The sequence below is a fragment of the Oncorhynchus nerka genome, unplaced genomic scaffold (genome assembly GCF_034236695.1).
Source record: "Oncorhynchus nerka isolate Pitt River unplaced genomic scaffold, Oner_Uvic_2.0 unplaced_scaffold_1432, whole genome shotgun sequence".
Lineage (NCBI taxonomy): Eukaryota > Metazoa > Chordata > Actinopteri > Salmoniformes > Salmonidae > Oncorhynchus > Oncorhynchus nerka.
In genome coordinates this window covers 79561-100000 of record NW_027039887.1, presented here as the reverse complement: position 1 = coordinate 100000, position 20440 = coordinate 79561, and the positions used below count along the sequence as shown (strand labels likewise).

Below are 20440 nucleotides of genomic sequence, written 5' to 3'. Positions count from 1 at the left end.
CTGGGAGTGGTGTTACAGTAGACTGGCAATGTGTTTACAGTAGACTGGTAGTGGGTTTACAGTAGACTGGTAGTGGGTTTACAGTAGACTGGTAGTGGGTTTACAGTAGACTGCTAATATGTAAACAGTAGACTGGGAGTGGGTTTACAGTAGACTGGAAGTGGGTTTACAGTAGACTGGTAGTGGGTTTACAGTAGACTGGTAATGTGTTTACAGTAGACTGGTAGTGGATTTACAGTAGACTGGTAGTGAGTTTACAGCAGACTGGTAGTGGGTTTACAGTAGACTGGCAATGTGTTTACAGTAGACTGTTAGTGGGTTTACAGTAGACTGGTAATGTGTTTACAGTAGACTGGTAGTGGGTTTACAGTAGACTGGTAGTGGGTTTACAGTAGACTGGTAGTGGGTTTAAAGTAGACTGGTAGTGGGTTTACAGTAGACTGGTAATATGTAAACAGTAGACTGGGAGTGGGTTTACAGTAGACTGGTAGTGGGTTTACAGTAGACTGGTAGTGGGTTTACAGTAGACTGACAATGTGTAAACAGTAGACTGGTAGTGGGTTTACAGTAGACTGGTAGTGGGCTTACAGTAGACTGACAATGTGTAAACAGTAGACTGGTAGTGGGTTTACAGTAGACTGGTAGTGGGTTTACAGTAGACTGGTAATGTGTAAACAGTAGACTGGCAATGTGTTTACAGTAGACTGGTAATGTGTTTACAGTAGACTGGTAGTGGATTTACAGTAGACTGGTAGTGAGTTTACAGTAGACTGGTAGTGGGTTTACAGTAGACTGGCAATGTGTTTACAGTAGACTGGTAGTGGGTTTACAGTAGACTGGGAGTGGGTTTACAGTAGACTGGTAGTGGGTTTACAGTAGACTGGTAATGTGTTTACAGTAGACTGGTAATGTGTTTACAGTAGACTGGTAGTGGATTTACAGTAGACTGGTAGTGAGTTTACAGTAGACTGGTAGTGGGTTTACAGTAGACTGGCAATGTGTTTACAGTAGACTGGTAGTGGGTTTACAGTAGACTGGTAATGTGTTTACAGTAGACTGCTAATGTGTAAACAGTAGACTGGGAGTGGGTTTACAGTAGACTGGTAGTGGGTTTACAGTAGACTGGTAATGTGTTTACAGTAGACTGGTAATGTGTTTACAGTAGACTGGTAGCGGGTTTACAGTAGACTGGTAGTGGGTTTACAGTAGACTGGTAGTGGATTTACAGTAGACTGGTAGTGGGTTTACAGTAGACTGGTAGTGGGTTTACAGTAGACTGGTAGTGGGTTTACAGTAGACTGGCAATGTGTTTACAGTACACTGGTAGTGGGTTTACAGTAGACTACTAATGTGTAAACAGTAGACTGGGAGTGGGTTTACAGTAGACTGGCAATGTGTTTACAGTAGACTGGTAGTGGGTTTACAGTAGACTGCTAATATGTAAACAGTAGACTGGGAGTGGGTTTACAGTAGACTGGTAGTGGGTTTACAGTAGACTGGTAGTGGGTTTACAGTAGACTGACAATGTGTAAACAGTAGACTGGCAATGTGTTTACAGTAGACTGGTAGTGGGTTTACAGTAGACTGGTAATGTGTTTACAGTAGACTGGTAGTGGGTTTACAGTTGACTGGAATCGGGTTTACAATAGACTGGTAGTGGGTTTACAGTAGACTGGTAGTGGGTTTACAGTAGACTGGTAATGTGTAAACAGTAGACTGGTAGTGGGTTTACAGTAGACTGGTAGTGGGTTTACAGTAGACTGGTAATGTGTAAACAGTAGACTGGTAGTGGGTTTACAGTAGACTGGTAGTGGGTTTACAGTAGACTGGTAGTGGGTTTACAGTAGACTGGTAATGTGTTTACAGTAGACTGGTAGTGGGTTTACAGTAGACTGGTAGTGGGTTTACAGTAGACTGGTAATGTGTTTACAGTAGACTGGTAATGTGGGTTTACAGTAGACTGGTAGTGGGTTTACAGTAGACTGGTAATGTGTTTAAAGTAGACTGGTAGTGGGTTTACAGTAGACTGGCAGTAGACTGGTAGTGGGTTTACAGTAGACTGGTAGTGGGTTTGGTAGTTTACAGTAGACTGGTAACTGGCAATGGTTTGTAGACTGGTAAAAGTAGACTGGTAGTGGGTTTACAGTAGACTGGTAGTGGGTTTACAGTAGACTGGTAATGGGTTTACAGTTGACCGGTAGCGGGTTTACAGTAGACTGGTAATGGGTTTACAGTAGACTAGTAATGTGTAAAAAGTAGACTGGTAGCGGGTTTACAGTAGACTGGTAGTGGGTTTACAGTAGACTGGTAATGTGTAAAAAGTAGACTGGTAGTGGGTTTACAGTAGACTGGTAGTAGGTTTACAGTAGACTGGTAATGTGTAAACAGTAGACTGGTAGTGGGTTTACAGTAGACTGGTAGTGGGTTTACAGTAGACTGGTAATGTGTTTACAGTAGACTGGTAAAGTGTTTACAGTAGACTGGTAGTGGGTTTACAGTAGACTGGGAGTGGGTTTACAGTAGACTGGTAATGTGTTTACAGTAGACAGGTAGTGGGTTTACAGCCTCATCCTACCTCCTCCTGTCTCATCCTGCCTCATCCTGCCTCCTCCTGTCTCATCCTACCTCCTCCTGTCAAATCCTGCCTCCTCCTGTCTCATCCTTTCTCCTGTCTCCATTAGACTGGTAGTGGGTTTACAGTAGACTGGTAGTGGGTTTACAGTAGACTGGTAGTGGGTTTACAGTAGACTGGTAGTGGGTTTACAGTAGACTGGAAATGTGTGTGTAAACAGTAGACTGGTAGTGTGTTTACAGTAGACTGGTAATGTGTTTACAGTAGACTGGCAATGTGTTTACAGTAGACTGGTAGTGGGTTTACAGTAGACTGGTAATGTGTTTACAGTAGACTGGTAGTGGGTTTACAGTTGACTGGAATCGGGTTTACAATAGACTGGTAGTGGGTTTACAGTAGACTGGTAGTGGGTTTACAGTAGACTGGTAATGTGTAAACAGTAGACTGGTAGTGGGTTTACAGTAGACTGGTAGTGGGTTTACAGTAGACTGGTAATGTGTAAACAGTAGACTGGTAGTGGGTTTACAGTAGACTGGTAGTGGGTTTACAGTAGACTGGTAGTGGGTTTACAGTAGACTGGTAATGTGTTTACAGTAGACTGGTAGTGGGTTTACAGTAGACTGGTAATGTGTTTACATTAGACTGGTAGTGGGTTTACAGTAGACTGGTAGTGGGTTTACAGTAGACTGGTAGTGGGTTTACAGTAGACTGGTAGTGGGTTTACAGTAGACTGGAAATGTGTAAACAGTAGACTGGCAATGTGTTTACAGTAGACTGGTAATGGGTTTACAGTAGACTGGTAATGTGTAAAAAGTAGACTGGTAGTGGGTTTACAGTAGACTGGTAATGGGTTTACAGTTGACCGGTAGCGGGTTTACAGTAGACTGGTAATGGGTTTACAGTAGACTAGTAATGTGTAAAAAGTAGACTGGTAGCGGGTTTACAGTAGACTGGTAGTGGGTTTACAGTAGACTGGTAATGTGTAAAAAGTAGACTGGTAGTGGGTTTACAGTAGACTGGTAGTAGGTTTACAGTAGACTGGTAATGTGTAAACAGTAGACTGGTAGTGGGTTTACAGTAGACTGGTAGTGGGTTTACAGTAGACTGGTAATGTGTTTACAGTAGACTGGTAAAGTGTTTACAGTAGACTGGTAGTGGGTTTACAGTAGACTGGTAGTGGGTTTACAGTAGACTGGTAATGTGTTTACAGTAGACAGGTAGTGGGTTTACAGCCTCATCCTACCTCCTCCTGTCTCATCCTGCCTCATCCTGCCTCCTCCTGTCTCATCCTACCTCCTCCTGTCAAATCCTGCCTCCTCCTGTCTCATCCTTTCTCCTGTCTCCTCCTGTCTCATCCTGCCTCCTGTCTCATCCTGCCTCCCCCTGTCTCATCCTGTCTCCTGCCTCCTCTTGTCTCAACCTGTCTCATCCTGCCTCCTCCTGTCTCACCCTGCCTCCTCCTGTCTTATCCTGCCTACTCCTGTCTCATCCTACCTCCTTATGCCTCCTCCTGTCTCATCCTGCCTCCTCCTGTCTCATCCTGCCTTCTCCTTTCTCATCTTGCCTCCTCCTGTCTCATCCTACCTCCTCCTGCCTCCTACTGTCTCATCCTGTTTCCTCCTGTCTCATTCTGTCTCATCCTGTCTCATCCTACCTTCTCCTGTTTCATCCTGCCTCTTCCTGCCTCATCCTGCCTCCTCCTGTCTCATCCTGCCTCCTCCTGTCTCATCCTGCCTTCTCCTGTCTCATCTTGCCTCCTCCTGTCTCATCCTACCTCCTCCTGCCTCCTACTGTCTCATCCTGTTTCCTCCTGTCTCATTCTGCCTCCTCCTGTCTCATCATGCCTCCTCCTGTCTCATCCTACCTTTTCCTGCCTCATCCTGTCTCATCCTGCCTCCTCCTGTCTCATCCTTACTCCTCCTGTCTCATCCTGTTTCCTCCTGTCTCATCCTGCCTCCTCCTCTCTCATTCTGCCTCCTCCTGTCTCATCCTACCTCCTCTTGTCTCATCCTGTGTCCTGTCTCATGCTGTTTCCTCCTGTCTCATCCTACCTTCTCCTGTTTCGTCCTGCCTCCTCCTGCCTCCTGTCTCATCCTACCTTCTCCTGTTTCATCCTGCCTCTTCCTGCCTCATCCTGCCTCCTGCCTCTTCCTGCCTCCTCCTGTCTCATCCTACCTTCTCCTGTTTCATCCTGCCTCCTCCTGCCTCATCCTGCCTCTTCCTGCCTCATCCTGCCTCCTGCCTCATCCTACCTTCTCCTGTTTCATCCTGCCTCTTCCTGCCTCATCCTGCCTCCTGCCTCATCCTGCCTCCTCCTGTCTCATCCTACCTCATCCTGCCTCCTCCTGTTTCATCCTGTTTCCTCCTGCCTCCTCCCGTCTCATCCTACCTTCTCCTGTTTCATCCTGCCTCATCCTGCCTCCTCCTGCCTCCTCCTGTCTCATCCTACCTTCTCCTGTTTCATCCTGCCTCATGCCTCATCCTGCCTCTTCCTGCCTCATTCTGCATCAGACAATAATCATCCAGGATAAAAACTGCTGAGCAGTTAATTATTCATTGTCACGGTATGAATAAATAGGACTACAAATCTGTAGATTTGCTAATTGAATCATTGAGTTTCTCAACACATTACAAATCATTGTGGTCCCAGGTAGCAGGGACTTGTCCTGTAGCCAATATGTACCCTGCCTGGTTCCCTCAGCCTAGAGCCTGCTTCTGATTCCGGTCCGTGTATCAGGTTCTGTGCATAAAGCCAATATGTACCCTGCCTGGTTCCTCAGCCTAGAGCCTGCTATCTGATTCCCTCCGTGTATCAAGGTTCTGTGCAGCCAATATGTACCCTGCCTGGTTCCCTCAGCCTAGAGCCTGCTATCTGATTCCCGGTCCGTGTATCAAGGTTCTGTGCCAATATGTACCCTGCCTGGTTCCCTCAGCCTAGAGCCTCTATCTGATTCCCGGTCCGTGTATCAAGGTTCTGTGCATAAAGCCCCTCTCCTTCCCCATATAATTAGCTGATTTAATAGTATGCAGCACACATGCACACCCATTCTAATTAGATCAGCTTCTACACCGTATTTTATAACAGTCTAGTGATTTTCCAAGTGCAGCGCTAGTTACCTTCCACAGTCAATACCTCAGTGAACCGCTGCTAAATGCATTTAACTCTGTGTGTGCCTTACAGCACATTACCTAATGGTTCTCCCTCCATGTAAATGGTGTCTATCCTACCTTTAATTACAGATCAATGACAGTTGGCTCTTGGCATTTAGAGTCTCTGAACCAGAGTGCTGCAGGGGCCAAGTGTAGAACAGAATGTAGCGGTTGGTATTGAACGCTGTGGAACAATAAAAAGCCTGTTGTTAAACAAACTAGCAGATGAACTGATGGTCAGATTAACAGGAGAGATACAACGCTGGACAACACAATAACTCTGTCCTAACATGGGTAGTTTAGCATCTCTTCTGCTCAATAATGTTCCATACATACAAATAGCATGTGCAGTTCACTTGGTGGTGCTGTGTGTGTTCCCATTACTGTCTACAGACTGTGGGTGTTCCCATTACTGTCTACAGACTGTGGGTGTTCCCATTACTCTCTACAGACTGTGGGTGTTCCCCCTACTGTCTACAGACTGTGGGTGTTCCCATTACTCTCTACAGACTGTGGGTGTTCCCATTACTGTCTACAGACTGTGGGTGTTCCCATTACTCTCTACAGACTGTGGGTGTTCCCATTACTGTCTACAGACTGTGGGTGTTCCCATTACTGTCCACAGACTGTGGGTGTTCCCATTACTGTCTACAGACTGTGGGTGTTCCCATTACTCTCTACAGACTGTGGGTGTTCCCATTACCGTCTACAGACTGTGGGTGTTCCCATTACTGTCTACAGACTGTGGGTGTTCCCATTACTGTCCACAGACTGTGGGTGTTCCCATTACTGTCTACAGACTGTGGGTGTTCCCATTACTGTCTACAGACTGTGGGTGTTCCCATTACTGTTCACAGTACTCTGGGTGTTCCCATTGCTGTTCACAGTACACTGGGTGTTCCCATTGCTGTTCACAGTACTCTGGGTGTTCCCATTGCTGTTCACAGTACTCTGGGTGTTCCCATTGCTGTTCACAGTACTCTGGGTGTTCCCATTGCTGTTCACAGTACTCTGAGTTTTCCCATTGCTGTCCACAGTACTCTGGGTGTTCCCATTGCTGTTCACAGTACTCTGGGTGTTCCCATTGCTGTCCACAGTACTCTGGGTGTTCCCATTGCTGTTCACAGTACTCTGGGTGTTCCCATTGCTGTTCACAGTACTCTGGATGTTCCCATTGCTGTTCACAGTACTCTGGGTGTTCCCATTGCTGTTCACAGTACTCTGGGTGTCCCCATTGCTGTTGACAGTACTCTGGGTGTTCCCATTGCTGTCCACAGTACTCTGGGTGTTCCCATTGCTGTTGACAGTACTCTGGGTGTTCCCATTGCTGTTCACAGTACTCTGGGTGTTCCCATTGCTGTTGACAGTACTCTGGGTGTTCCCATTGCTGTTGACAGTACTCTGGGTGTTCCCATTGCTGTTGACAGTACTCTGGGTGTTCCCATTGCTGTCCACAGTACTCTGGGTGTTCCCATTGCTGTTCACAGTACTCTGGGTGTTCCCATTGCTGTCCACAGTACTCTGGGTGTTCCCATTGCTCTCTACAGACTGTGGGTGTTCCCATTACCGTCTACAGACTGTGGGTGTTCCCATTACTGTCTACAGACTGTGGGTGTTCCCATTACTGTCTACAGACTGGGGGTGTTCCCATTACTCTCTACAGACTGTGTGTGTTCCCATTACTGTCTACAGACTGTGGGTGTTCCCATTACTGTCTACAGACTGTGGGTGTTCCCATTACTGTCTACAGACTGTGGGTGTTCCCATTACTGTCTACAGACTGTGTGTGTTCCCATTACCGTCTACAGACTGTGGGTGTTCCCATTACTCTCTACAGACTGTGGGTGTTCCCATTACTCTACAGACTGTGGGTGTTCCCATTACTGTCTACAGACTGTGTGTGTTCCCATTACTCTCTACAGACTGTGGGTGTTCCCATTACTCTCTACAGACTGTGGGTGTTCCCATTACTCTCTACAGACTGTGGGTGTTCCCATTACTCTCTACAGACTGTGTGTGTTCCCATTACTGTCTACAGACTGTGGGTGTTCCCATTACTGTCTACAGACTGTGGGTGTTCCCATTACTGTCTACAGACTGTGGGTGTTCCCATTACTGTCTACAGACTGTGTGTGTTCCCATTACCGTCTACAGACTGTGGGTGTTCCCATTACTCTCTACAGACTGTGGGTGTTCCCATTACTCTACAGACTGTGGGTGTTCCCATTACTGTCTACAGACTGTGTGTGTTCCCATTACTCTCTACAGACTGTGGGTGTTCCCATTACTCTCTACAGACTGTGGGTGTTCCCATTACTCTCTACAGACTGTGGGTGTTCCCATTACTCTCTACAGACTGTGTGTGTTCCCATTACTCTCTACAGACTGTGGGTGTTCCCATTACTCTCTACAGACTGTGGGTGTTCCCATTACTCTCTACAGACTGTGGGTGTTCCCATTACTGTCTACAGACTGTGTGTGTTCCCATTACTGTCTACAGACTGTGGGTGTTCCCATTACTGTCTACAGGCTGTGTGTGTTCCAATTACTGTCTACAGACTGTGTGTGTTCCCATTACTGTCCACAGACTGTGGGTGTCCCCATTACTGTCTACAGACTGTGGGTGTTCCCATTACTGTCCACAGACTGTGGGTGTTCCCATTACTGTCTACAGACTGTGGGTGTTCCCATTACTGTCTACAGGCTGTGTGTGTTCCAATTACTGTCTACAGACTCTGGGTGTTCCCATTACTCTCTACAGACTGTGGAAGTTCTCATTACTGTCTACAGACTGTGGATGTTCCCATTACTCTCTACAGACTGTGGGTGTTCCCATTACTCTCTACAGAGTGTGGGTGTTCCCATTACTCTCTACAGACTGTTGGTGTTCCCATTACTGTCTACAGACTGTGGGTGTTCCCATTACTCTCTACAGACTGTGGGTGTTCCCATTACTCTCTACAGACTGTGGTTGTTCCCATTACTGTCTACAGACTGTGGGTGTTCCCATTGCTGTTCACAGTACTCTGGGTTTTCCCATTGCTGTTCACAGTACTCTGGGTGTTCCCATTACTGTTCACAGTACTCTGGGTTTTCCCATTGCTGTTCACAGTACTCTGGGTGTTCCCATTGCTGTTCACAGTACACTGGGTGTCCCCATTGCTGTTCACAGTACTCTGGGTTTTCCCATTGCTGTTCACAGTACTCTGGGTGTCCCCATTGCTGTTCACAGTACTCTGGGGTTTCCCATTGCTGTTCACAGTACTCTGGGTGTTCCCATTACTGTTCACAGTACTCTGGGTTTTCCCATTGCTGTCCACAGTACTCTGGGTGTTCCCACTGCTGTTCACAGTACTCTGGGTGTTCCCATTGCTGTTCACAGTACTCTGGGTTTTCCCATTGCTGTTCACAGTACTGTGGGTGTTCCCATTGCTGTTCACAGTACTCTGGGTGTTCCCATTGCTGTTCACATTACTCTGGGTGTTCCCATTGCTGTTCACAGGACTGTGGGTGTTCCCATCGCTGTTCACAGTACTCTGGGTGTTCCCATTACTGTTCACAGTACTCTGGGTTTTCCCATTGCTGTTCACAGTACTCTGGGTGTTCCCATTGCTGTTCACAGTACACTGGGTGTCCCCATTGCTGTTCACAGTACTCTGGGTTTTCCCATTGCTGTTCACAGTACTCTGGGTGTCCCCATTGCTGTTCACAGTACTCTGGGTTTTCCCATTGCTGTTCACAGTACTCTGGGTGTTCCCATTACTGTTCACAGTACTCTGGGTTTTCCCATTGCTGTCCACAGTACTCTGGGTGTTCCCACTGCTGTTCACAGTACTCTGGGTGTTCCCATTGCTGTTCACAGTACTCAGGGTTTTCCCATTGCTGTTCACAGTACTGTGGGTGTTCCCATTGCTGTTCACAGTACTCTGGGTGTTCCCATTGCTGTTCACAGTACTCTGGGTGTTCCCATTGCTGTTCACAGTACTGTGGGTGTTCCCATTGCTGTTCACAGTACTCTGGGTGTTCCCATTACTGTTCACAGTACTCTGGGTTTTCCCATTGCTGTTCACAGTACTCTGGGTGTTCCCATTGCTGTTCCTAGTACACTGGGTGTTCCCATTGCTGTCCACAGTCCTCTGGGTGTTCCCATTGCTGTCCACAGTACTGTGGGTGTTCCCATTGCTGTCCACAGTCCTCTGGGTGTTCCCATTGCTGTCCACAGTACTGTGGGTGTTCCCATTGCTGTCCACAGTACTCTGGGTGTTCCCATTGCTGTCCACAGTCTTTTGGGTGTTCCCATTGCTGTTCACAGTCTTTTGGGTGTCCCCATGGCTGTTCCTAGTACACTGGGTGTTCCCATTGCTGTCCACAGTCTTTTGGGTGTCCCCATGGCTGTTCCTAGTACACTGGGTGTTCCCATTGCTGTCCACAGTACTCTGGGTGTTCCCATTGCTGTCCACAGTACTCTGGGTGTTCCCATTGCTGTCCACAGTCTTTTGGGTGTCCCCATGGCTGTTCCTAGTACTCTGGGTGTTCCCATTGCTGTCCACAGTCTTTTGGGTGTTCCCATTGCTGTTCACAGTACTCTGGGTGTTCCCATTGCTGTCCACAGTCTTTTGGGTGTTCCCATGGCTGTTCCTAGTACACTGGGTGTTCCCATTGCTGTCCACAGTCTTTTGGGTGTTCCCATTGCTGTTCACAGTCTTTTGGGTGTCCCCATGGCTGTTCACAGTACTCTGGGTGTTCCCATTGCTGTCCACAGTCTTTTGGGTGTCCCCATGGCTGTTCCTAGTACACTGGGTGTCCCCATGGCTGTTCCTAGTATTGCTCGGTGTATTCAGCTTGTCAACACTTCTTACAAAAACATGTAGTGATGAAGTAAATCTGGCCTCCATTTTGAGCCAGGAGAGATGGACATACATATGATCAATGTTAGCTCTTCTGGTACATGTAAGGGCCGGCCGTGCTGCCCTGTTCTGGGCCAATTGGAATATTCCTAAGTCCTTCTTTTTGGCACCTGATCACATGACTGGACAGTAGTCCAGGTGCGACTAAACTAGGGCCTGTAGAACCTGCCTTGTTGATAGTGTTGAGGAGAAGGCAGTATGACACTGTGCTCTTAACTGCTAGGCTACCTTGTTGATGGTGTTGTTGACAAGCAGTATGACCCTGTCCTCTTAACTGCTAGGCTACCTTGTTGATAGTGTTGTTGAGAAGCAGTATGACCCTGTCCTCTTAACTGCTAGGCTACCTTGTTGATAGTGTTGTTGAGAAGGCAGTATGACCCCGTGCTCTTAACTGCTAGGCTACCTTGTTGATAGTGTTGTTGAGAAGCAGTATGACCCTGTGCTCTACCTTGTTGATAGTGTTGTTGAGAAGGCAGTATGACCCTGTGCTCTACCTTGTTGATAATGTTGTTGAGAAGGCAGTATGACCCTGTGCTCTTAACTGCTAGGTTACCTTGTTGATAGTGTTGTTGAGAAGGCAGTATGACCCTGTGCTCTTAACTGCTAGGCTACCTTGTTGATAGTGTTGTTGAGTAGGCAGTATGACCCCGTGCTCTTAACTGCTAGGCTACCTTGTTGATAGTGTTGTTGAGAAGCAGTATGACCCTGTGCTCTACCTTGTTGATAGTGTTGTTGAGAAGCAGTATGACCCTGTGGTCTACCTTGTTCATAGTGTTGTTGAGAAGGCAGTATGACCCTGTCCTCTAACTGCTAGGTTACCTTGTTCATAGTGTTGTTGAGAAGGCAGTATGACCCTGTCCTCTAACTGCTAGGCTACCTTTTTGATAATGTTGTTGAGAAGCAGTATGACCCTGTGCTCTACCTTGTTCATAGTGTTGTTGAGAAGCAGTATGACCCTGTGGTCTACCTTGTTCATAGTGTTGTTGAGAAGCAGTATGACCCTGTGGTCTACCTTGTTCATAGTGTTGTTGAGAAGGCAGTATGACCCTGTCCTCTAACTGCTAGGCTACCTGCAGCCCTGAGTAATTTATGTAAGTTCCATACATGTTGAATGACCTTCCCTATGAGCGTGACCTTCCGTATGAGACCACTTTTTTGCATAAGTTTATTAAAGGGCTGGTAACAGGCTGATTGGTTGGCTACTTGAGCCAGTAAAGGGGGCTTTACTATTCTTGGGTAGCGGAATAACTTTTTCCTCCCTCCAGGCCTGAGGGCATACACTTTCTAGTAGGCTTAAATTGGTCATGTGTGCACTTCAGCCAAGCTCAAGGTACTAAAAGACATCATAAACGCCAAAAGACAGTACTGTGCAGCCGGCTTCATCGCCCTGGCCAAGGCTTTCGACTCTGTCAATCACCGTATTCATATCGGCAGACTCAACAGCCTTGGTTTCTCAAATGACTGCCTCACCTGGTTCACCAACTACTTCTCAGACAGAGTTCAGTGTGTCAAATTAGGGGGCCTGTTGTCCGGACCTCTCGCAGTCTCTATGGGGGTACAACAGGGTTCAATTCTCTGTCCAACTCTTTTCTCTGTATATATCAACGATGTCGCTCTTGCTGCGTGTGATTCCCCAATCCACCTCTAAACAGACAACACCATTCTGTATACATCTGGCCCTTCTTTGGACACTGTGTTAACCTCTTCAGTCGACCCTCTACTTTTTTGAACATTCTGTTAAAAATCGCGCAACATTTCAGCGCCCTGCTACTCATGCCAGGAATATAGTATATGCATTTGCTTAGTCTGTGTGGATAGAAAACACTCAGACGTTTAAAAAACTGGTTAAATCACTGCTGTGGCTTTACCAGAACGGCATTTACATCGAAAAGCACAGGAAAAACTGATCACTGAAAATGGGGAAAATATATCCATGCGCTACTTGAACCCATTGATAAACGTGAACCACAATTAATTGACTGAGGTTGCAGTACCTACAGCTTCCACAGGGTGTCTAGAGTCTTGTCATTTCCCTCGAGTTTTTTCTTGGTCAAACACATACAGGACACCGTATCTAATCCGGTCTAGGACCGGATATTTTCGTTGAGTTTCTAGCCGGACATTTTTCCAGACGGACAGCTAATGATCTTTACATCGCCTCCTGATGAATTTTATCGCTTATTAACGTTTACTAATACCTAAAGTTGCATTACAAACGTATTTTGAAGTGTTTTGTGAAAGTTTATCGTCGACTTTTTGAATTTTAAAAAATGACGTTACGTTTTGAAACTATGTTTTTTTCGTTTATCACACAGTCTACATATAACGATATCTAGGCTTTATATGGACCGATTTAATCGAAATAAAGACCCAAATAGTTTTATGGGACATCTAGGAGTGCCAACAAAGAAGATGGTGAAAGGTAATGAATGTTTTCTATTTTATTGTGCGGTTTGTGTAACGCCGAAATGCTAATTATTTTGTTTACGTCCCCTGTGGGTCTTTTGGGGTGTTGCATGCTATCAGATAATAGCTTCTCATGCTTTTGCCGAAAAGCATTTTAGAAATCTGACTTGTTGCCTGGATTCACAACGAGTGTAGCTTTAATTCGATACCCTGCATGTGTATTTTAATGAACTTTTGAGTTTTAACTAATACTATTAGCATTTAGCGTAGCGCATTTGCATTTCCAGAGCTCTAGTTGGGACGCAAGCGTCCCGAGTAGAAGCAACAGGTTAACTAACCTCCAAATGAGCTTCAATGCCATATAACACTCCTTCCGTGGCCTCCAACTGCTCTTAAACACTAGTAAAACCAAATGCATGCTTTTCAACCGATCGATGCCCGCTCCCACCCGCCCGAATAGCATCACTACCCTGGACGGTTCTGACCTAGAATATGTGGACAACTACAAATACCTAGGTGTCTGGCTAGACTGTTAACTCTCCTTCCAGACTCATATTAAGCATCTCCAATACAAAATTAAATCTAGAATCAGCTTCCTATTTCGCAAAAAGCCTCCTTGACTCACAGCGCCAAACATACCCTCGTAAAACTGACTATCCTACGATCCTCGACTTCGGCGATGTCATTTACATAAGAGCTTCTGTTAGGTTCTAATTTTTCATAGTAAATAACCCATGGACACTAGAGACGTTTTCACAAAGTTGAATTATTCTCAAAGGTTCTGTACAGCTGTATTCAGACAGCAAAACATTTCAGACAAGTTATATACATCCTACTTAAAACACTCCCTCTCTACATCCTTAGTTTATGCCCAAGAGAAAGAAGGTAACCAGATACTAACCCTTATTACTCCCTTAAGGGGAAAAGACCTCAACCCTCACCTCCTGACCTCAACCCCTCCTTCACCTAATCCACAGATTGTCCATCTGTCTCCCCTATATCAACACATCGCTCTCCTCTCCTCCATCAAACACATTCCAAAGCCTTCTGGGTTTCTACAGATTCTTTCTATTCAAGGCTTCATCTCTATCATTTATTTAATATCTCAATGTTCAATATTTAGCTGATTCCAACACTTTCAATACTCTACTCAGCAAACTAGATGCAGTCTTTCACAGTGCCATCCATTTTGTCATCAAAGCCCCACACACTACCCACCATTGCGACCTGTACGCTCTCGTTGGCTGGCCCTCGCTACATATTCGTCGCCAGACCCACTGGCTCCAGGTCATCTATAAGTCTATGCTAGGTAAGGCTCCTCCTTATCTCAGCTCACTGGTCACGATAACAACACCCACCCGTAGCACGCGCTCCAGCAGGTGTATCTCACTGGTCATCCCCAAAGCCACCACCTCCTTTGGCTGCCTTTCCTTCCAGTTCTCTGCTGCCAATGACTGGAACAAAATGCAAAAATCTCTGAAGCTGGAGACTCACATCTCCCTCACTAGCTTTAAGCACCAGTTGTCAGAGCAGCTTACAGATCACTGCACCTGTACATAGCCCATCTGTAAACAGCCCATCTACCTACCTCCTCCTCATACTGGTATTTATTTATTTATTTTGCTCCTTTGCACCCCAGTATCTCTACCTGCACATTCATCTTCTGCCGATCTACCATTCCAGTGTTTAATTGCTATATTGTAATTACTTCGCCACCATGGCCTATTTATTTCCTTAACCTGTTAAGACTCTAGGGGCAGTATTTCATTTTTGGATAAAAAGACATGCCCGTTTTAAGCGCAATATTTTGTCACAAAAAGATGCTCGAATATGCTTGGAATTGATAGTTTTGGAAAGAAGACAGTCTTACGTTTCCAGAAATGCAAAGATTTTCACTGTGAGTCCCTTAGAACAAATGCTTCGGGCAAAACCAAGATGTATGACTGACCAGGAAATGCACAGGATTTCTGAGGCTACGTTTTCCATGATCGCCTTATATGGCTGTGAATGCGACAGGAATGAACGGACTCTTTCTCTTGCTTCCCCAAGGTCTTTGCAGCATTGTGACGTATTTGTAGGCATATCATTGGAAGATTGACCATAAGGGACTACATTTACCAGGTGTCCCGCTTGGTGTCTGCGTGGCAATCGGTGCGCAAAAGTCAGGTCCCGGTATTTTTCCATTCAAATCTCAGAACAAACCAGGCTACAAGGACGGTGCTTTCAATGGAGAGAAATATGACAAACCACCTTCAGGATTGATTCAAACAACGTTTTCCATGTTTCAGTCGATATTATGGAGTTAATTCGGAAAAAAGTTCGACATGTAGGTGACTGAATTTTCGGTTAGTTTCGGTAGCCATATGCATAGTAACAAAAGGGAACGATGTGTCCTACACAAGAATCTTTCAGGAAAAACTGGACATCTGCTATGTAACTGAGAGTCTCCTCATTGAAACATCTGAAGTTCTTCAAAGGTAAATTATTTTATTTGATTCCTTGGCTGGTTTTTGTGAATATGTTGCGTGCTAAATGCTAACGCTAATGCTAAGCTAGCTGTCACCACTCTTACACAAATTAGTGATTTTCTCTGGTTCTATAGCATATTTTGAAAATCTGAGACGACAGGATTGTTAAGAAAAGGATAAGCTTGAGAACAGGCATATTTATTTCATTTCATTTGCGATTTTTAGAAATCGCTAACGTTGCGTTATGCTAATGAGCTTGAGGCTGTAGTTACGCTACCGCATACGGGTTTGGTCGGACTATGAGGTTAACTTACCTCCTTTGCACTCACTGTATATAGATTTTTTGTTTTCTTTTGTTCTACTGTATTATTGACTGTATGTTTTGTTTATTCCATGTGTAACTCTGTGTTGTTGTATGTGTCGAATTGCTACGCTTTATCTTGGGCAGGTCGCAGTTGCAAATGAGAACTTGTTCTCAACTAGCCTACCTGGTTAAATAAAGGTGAATTAAAATAAAACATTTAAAAATCCAATGACCCAGTGCCCTGCTAAATGTCATTATAGCAACAAAATGTTAATTATTGTAACGATTCTCCTCTTCGTCTGATGAAGAGTAGTCAAGATCGGACCAAAACGCAGCGTGGTAAGTGTCCATGATTATTTACTAAACCAGAACACGAAAATACTTCATTACAAAGTGAATGAAAGAAATGAAAATCGAAACAGTCCTGAAAGGTGAAAACACAAAACAGGTAACAACTACCCACAAACACCAGGTGGGAACAGGCTACCTAAGTATTGTTCTCAATCAGAGACAACGAATGACAACTGCCTCTGATTGGGAACCATAACAGGCCAAACACAGAAATACAGAACATAGAACAAAACATAGAATACCCCCCCCCCAATTCACACCCTAACCAAACCAAAATAGAGACATAAAAAAGGAACTAAGGTCAGGACGTGACAATTATAGAGTAACCTAGAAGTACTAACGTTGTAACTGAGAGAGGGACAGGTCCTACAGTCTAACCTACTGTAGACCTACTAACGTTTTAGCTGAGAGAGAGATAGGTCCTACAGTCTAACCTACTGTAGACCGACTAATGTTTTAGCTGAGAGAGTGATAGTAGGTCTAATATAGACTATAGGACCTATCACTCTCTCAGCTAAAACATTAGTAGGTCTACAGTAGGTTAGACTGTAGGACCTATCTCTCTCTCAGCTAAAACGTTAGTAGGTCTAATATAGACTATAGGACCTAACATTTTAGCTGAGAGGCTGAGAAGGAATTCCACACCCCTGTCCTGCTGTCTTCACTGGAGGCTGAGAAGGTGTTCCACACCCCTGTCCTGCTGGCTTCACTGGAGGCTGAGAAGGTGTTCCACACCCCTGTCCTACTGGCTTCACTGGAGGCTGAGAAGGTGTTCCACACCCCTGTCCTGCTGGCTTCACTGGAGGCTGAGAAGGTGTTCCACACCCCTGTCCTGCTGGCTTCACTGGAGGCTGAGAAGGTGTTCCACACCCCTGTCCTACTGGCTTCACTGGAGGCTGAGAAGGTGTTCCACACCCCTGTCCTGCTGGCTTCACTGGAGGCTGAGAAGGTGTTCCACACCCCTGTCCTGCTGGCTTCACTGGAGGCTGAGAAGGTGTTCCACACCCCTGTCCTACTGGCTTCACTGGAGGCTGAGAAGGTGTTCCACACCCCTGTCCTGCTGGCTTCACTGGAGGCTGAGAAGGTGTTCCACACCCCTGTCCTGCTGGCTTCACTGGAGGCTGAGACGGTGTTCAACACCCCTATCCTACTGGCTCCACTGGAGGCTGAGACGGTGTTCGACAGGATGGAGTGGAGAAATGTTTAATATGGGTCCAAACTTTTTAAATGGATGAAGTCCCTATATTTTCATCCAAATGCCATGGTGACTACTAATGGTTTGAAATCTGACAGATTCCCTTTGGGATGTGCTTGGCAAGGATACTCTCTGTCCCCCTGCTCTACTTGCTGGGGCGGTGCCTTTAGCAGAGTTGATAAGGAAAAATCCAAGCATTTTTCTGCAGGCAGCATTCAGCACAACATTCCGCTCTAAACGGATGTCTTGCTCTACATTTCCAACCCTGAGAATTCCCTCACATTTTAGACACAATTGCTCAGTAGGGCAAGTTGTCAGGATATAAATCCATGGTGTTCCCTCTCACCATTAACCATCTTCCACTCACCAACTCTATGAAACACTGTCCGTTCCAATGGAAGATACTCACCAGCTCTATGAAGACACTCTGTCCATTCCAATGAAAGACACTCACCAGGTCTATGAAGACACTCTGTCCGTTCCAATGAAAGACACTCACCAGCTCTATGAAGACACTCTGTCCATTCCAATGGAAGACTCTCACCAGCTCTATGAAGACACTCTGGCCGTTCCAATGAAAGACACTCACCAGCTCTATGAAGACACTGTCCATTCCAATGAAAGACTCTCACCAGCTCTATGAAACACTGTCCGTTCCAATGAAAGACACTCACCAGCTCTATGAAGACACTGTCTGTTCCAATGAAAGACACTCACCAGCTCTATGAACACACTCTGTCCGTTCCAATGAAAGACTCTCACCAGCTCTATGAAGACACTCTGTCTGTTCCAATGAAAGACACTCACAAGCTCTATGAAGACACTCTGTCCGTTCCAATGAAAGACTCTCACCAGCTCTATGAAGACACTCTGTCCATTCCAATGAAAGACACTCACCAGCTCTATGAAGACACTCTGTCCGTTCCAATGAAAGACTCTCACCAGCTCTATGAAGACACTCTGTCCGTTCCAATGAAAGACATTCACCAGCTCTATGAAGACACTCTGAATGAGGAAATGACATGTCTAATTTGAAGATATTTAAAATAAAATATCTTGGCACGTTGAATTCACTGCAGAGCTCTAGAAAGGATTTCAGTCTAGTCTGTTCTGAAACAGGATCCCTAGAGAATGCCAAAGATGAAAGTTGGCATCACTCAGGGCTTTTGAAGTCTGGGTTGCATACTATGGCTAGTTGCATCACTCAGGGCTTTTGGCAAGGCAGTTTGAGAATCTGGTTGGAAATACAGGGTAATTTCCTACATGCTATATTTAAAATCTCAAAGCTTTTGGCGTTGGTTGCACCAGAGCTCTAACTAAACTTCACTAAAGTTATTCATGAATAGGATGAGCGTAGGGACAATGAACCACAGGATTGGCTATCTGAATCACGTTGACTCTTTTCTGTTTGTGATCCATGTTAGCATGTAGTGGATTTGGGCAAACCAGTAGTACAATTTAAGGCAGGGAAGGGCAAGACTTTGATTCATTCTGGTTGGAACATACCAAGGTTTTTGCCCAATATACAGTGCTGAAATCTCAAAGTTTTTACACTTAGGTTGCCCAAAACTAAACTTCACTAAAGTTATTTCTTGAATAACCTGCTTCTTCGTAGGGACAATGAACCACAGGATTGGGCCTCTATCTGAATCCACGTTGACTCTTGTCTGTTTGTGATCCATGTTAGCATGTAGTGGATTTGGGCAAACCAGTAGTACAATTTAAGGCAGGGAAGGGCAAGACTACCCTTAGATTCAGGAGTGGAGAACATGATCCAAGGTTTTTTTGCCCAATATACAGTTGAAATGAAGTTTACATACACTTAGGTTGGAGTCATTAAAACTAGTTTTTCATCCACACAACACATTTCTTGTTAACCTGTTGCTTCTAAATGCAAATGCGCTACGCTAAATGCTAATAGTATTAGTTAAAACTCAAAAGTTCATTAAAATACACATGCAGGGTATCGAATTAAAGCTACACTCATTGTGAATCCAGGCAACAAGTCAGATTTTAAAATGCTTTTCGGCGAAAGCATGAGAAGCTATTATCTGATAGCATGCAACACCCCAAAAGACCCACAGGGGACGTAAACAAAATAATTAGCATTTCGGCGTTACACAAACCGCACAATAAAATAGAAAACATTCATTACCTTTCACCATCTTCTTTGTTGGCACTCCTAGATGTCCCATAAACACTATTTGGGTCTTTATTTCGATTAAATCGGTCCATATAAAGCCTAGATATCGTTATATGTAGACTGTGTGATAAACGAAAAAAACATTGTTTCAAAACGTAACGTCATTTTTTTAAATTCAAAAAGTCGACGATAAACTTTCACAAAACACAAAACGTTTGTAATGCAACTTTAGGTATTAGTACGTTAATAAGTTAGGTATTAGTAAACGTTAATAAGCGATAAAATTCATCAGGAGGCGATGTAAAGATCATTAGCTGTCCGTCTGGAAAAATGTCCGGCTAGAAACTCAACGAAAATATCCGGTCCTAGACCGGATTAGATACGGTGTCCTGCATGTGTTTGACCAAGAAAAAACTCGAAGGGAAATGACAAGACTCTAGACACCGTGTGGAAGCTGTAGGTACTGCAACCTCAGTCAATTAATTGTGGTTCACCTTTATCAATGGGATCAAGTAGCGCATGGATATATTTTCCCATTTTCAGTGATCAGTTTTTCCTGTGCTTTTCGATGTAAATGCCGTTCTGGTAAAGCCACAGCAGTGATTTAACCAGTTTTTTAAACGTCTGAGTGTTTTCTATCCACACAGACTAAGCAAATGCATATACTATATTCCTGGCATGAGTAGCAGGGCGCTGAAATGTTGCGCGATTTTTAACAGAATGTTCAAAAAAGTAGAGGATCGACTGAAGAGGTTAACAAACTATAGTTTTGGCAAGTTGTTTAGGACATCTACTTTGTGCATGACACAAGTAATTTTTCCAACAATTGTTTACAGACAGATTATTTCACTTATAATTCACTGTATCACAATTTCAGTTGGTCAGAAGTTTACATACACTATTTTACAAGGACCTTGTGAAGATGCTGGAGGAAACAGGTACAA

At 44.9% G+C, this 20440-nt stretch overlaps 1 protein-coding gene across 1 annotated transcript; it reads right to left on the bottom strand.

The window, feature by feature from the left end:
• Positions 1 to 6544: 6544 nt before the first annotated feature.
• LOC135568689 (putative uncharacterized protein DDB_G0286901) lies at positions 6545 to 10617 on the bottom strand. Its single transcript, XM_065015446.1, has 2 exons — positions 8743 to 10617; positions 6545 to 7270 (listed from the first exon to the last, which is right to left on the bottom strand). Exons 1-2 carry the CDS (start codon positions 10615 to 10617, stop codon positions 6545 to 6547), a joined length of 2601 nt encoding a protein of 866 aa, XP_064871518.1.
• Positions 10618 to 20440: the final 9823 nt, after the last annotated feature.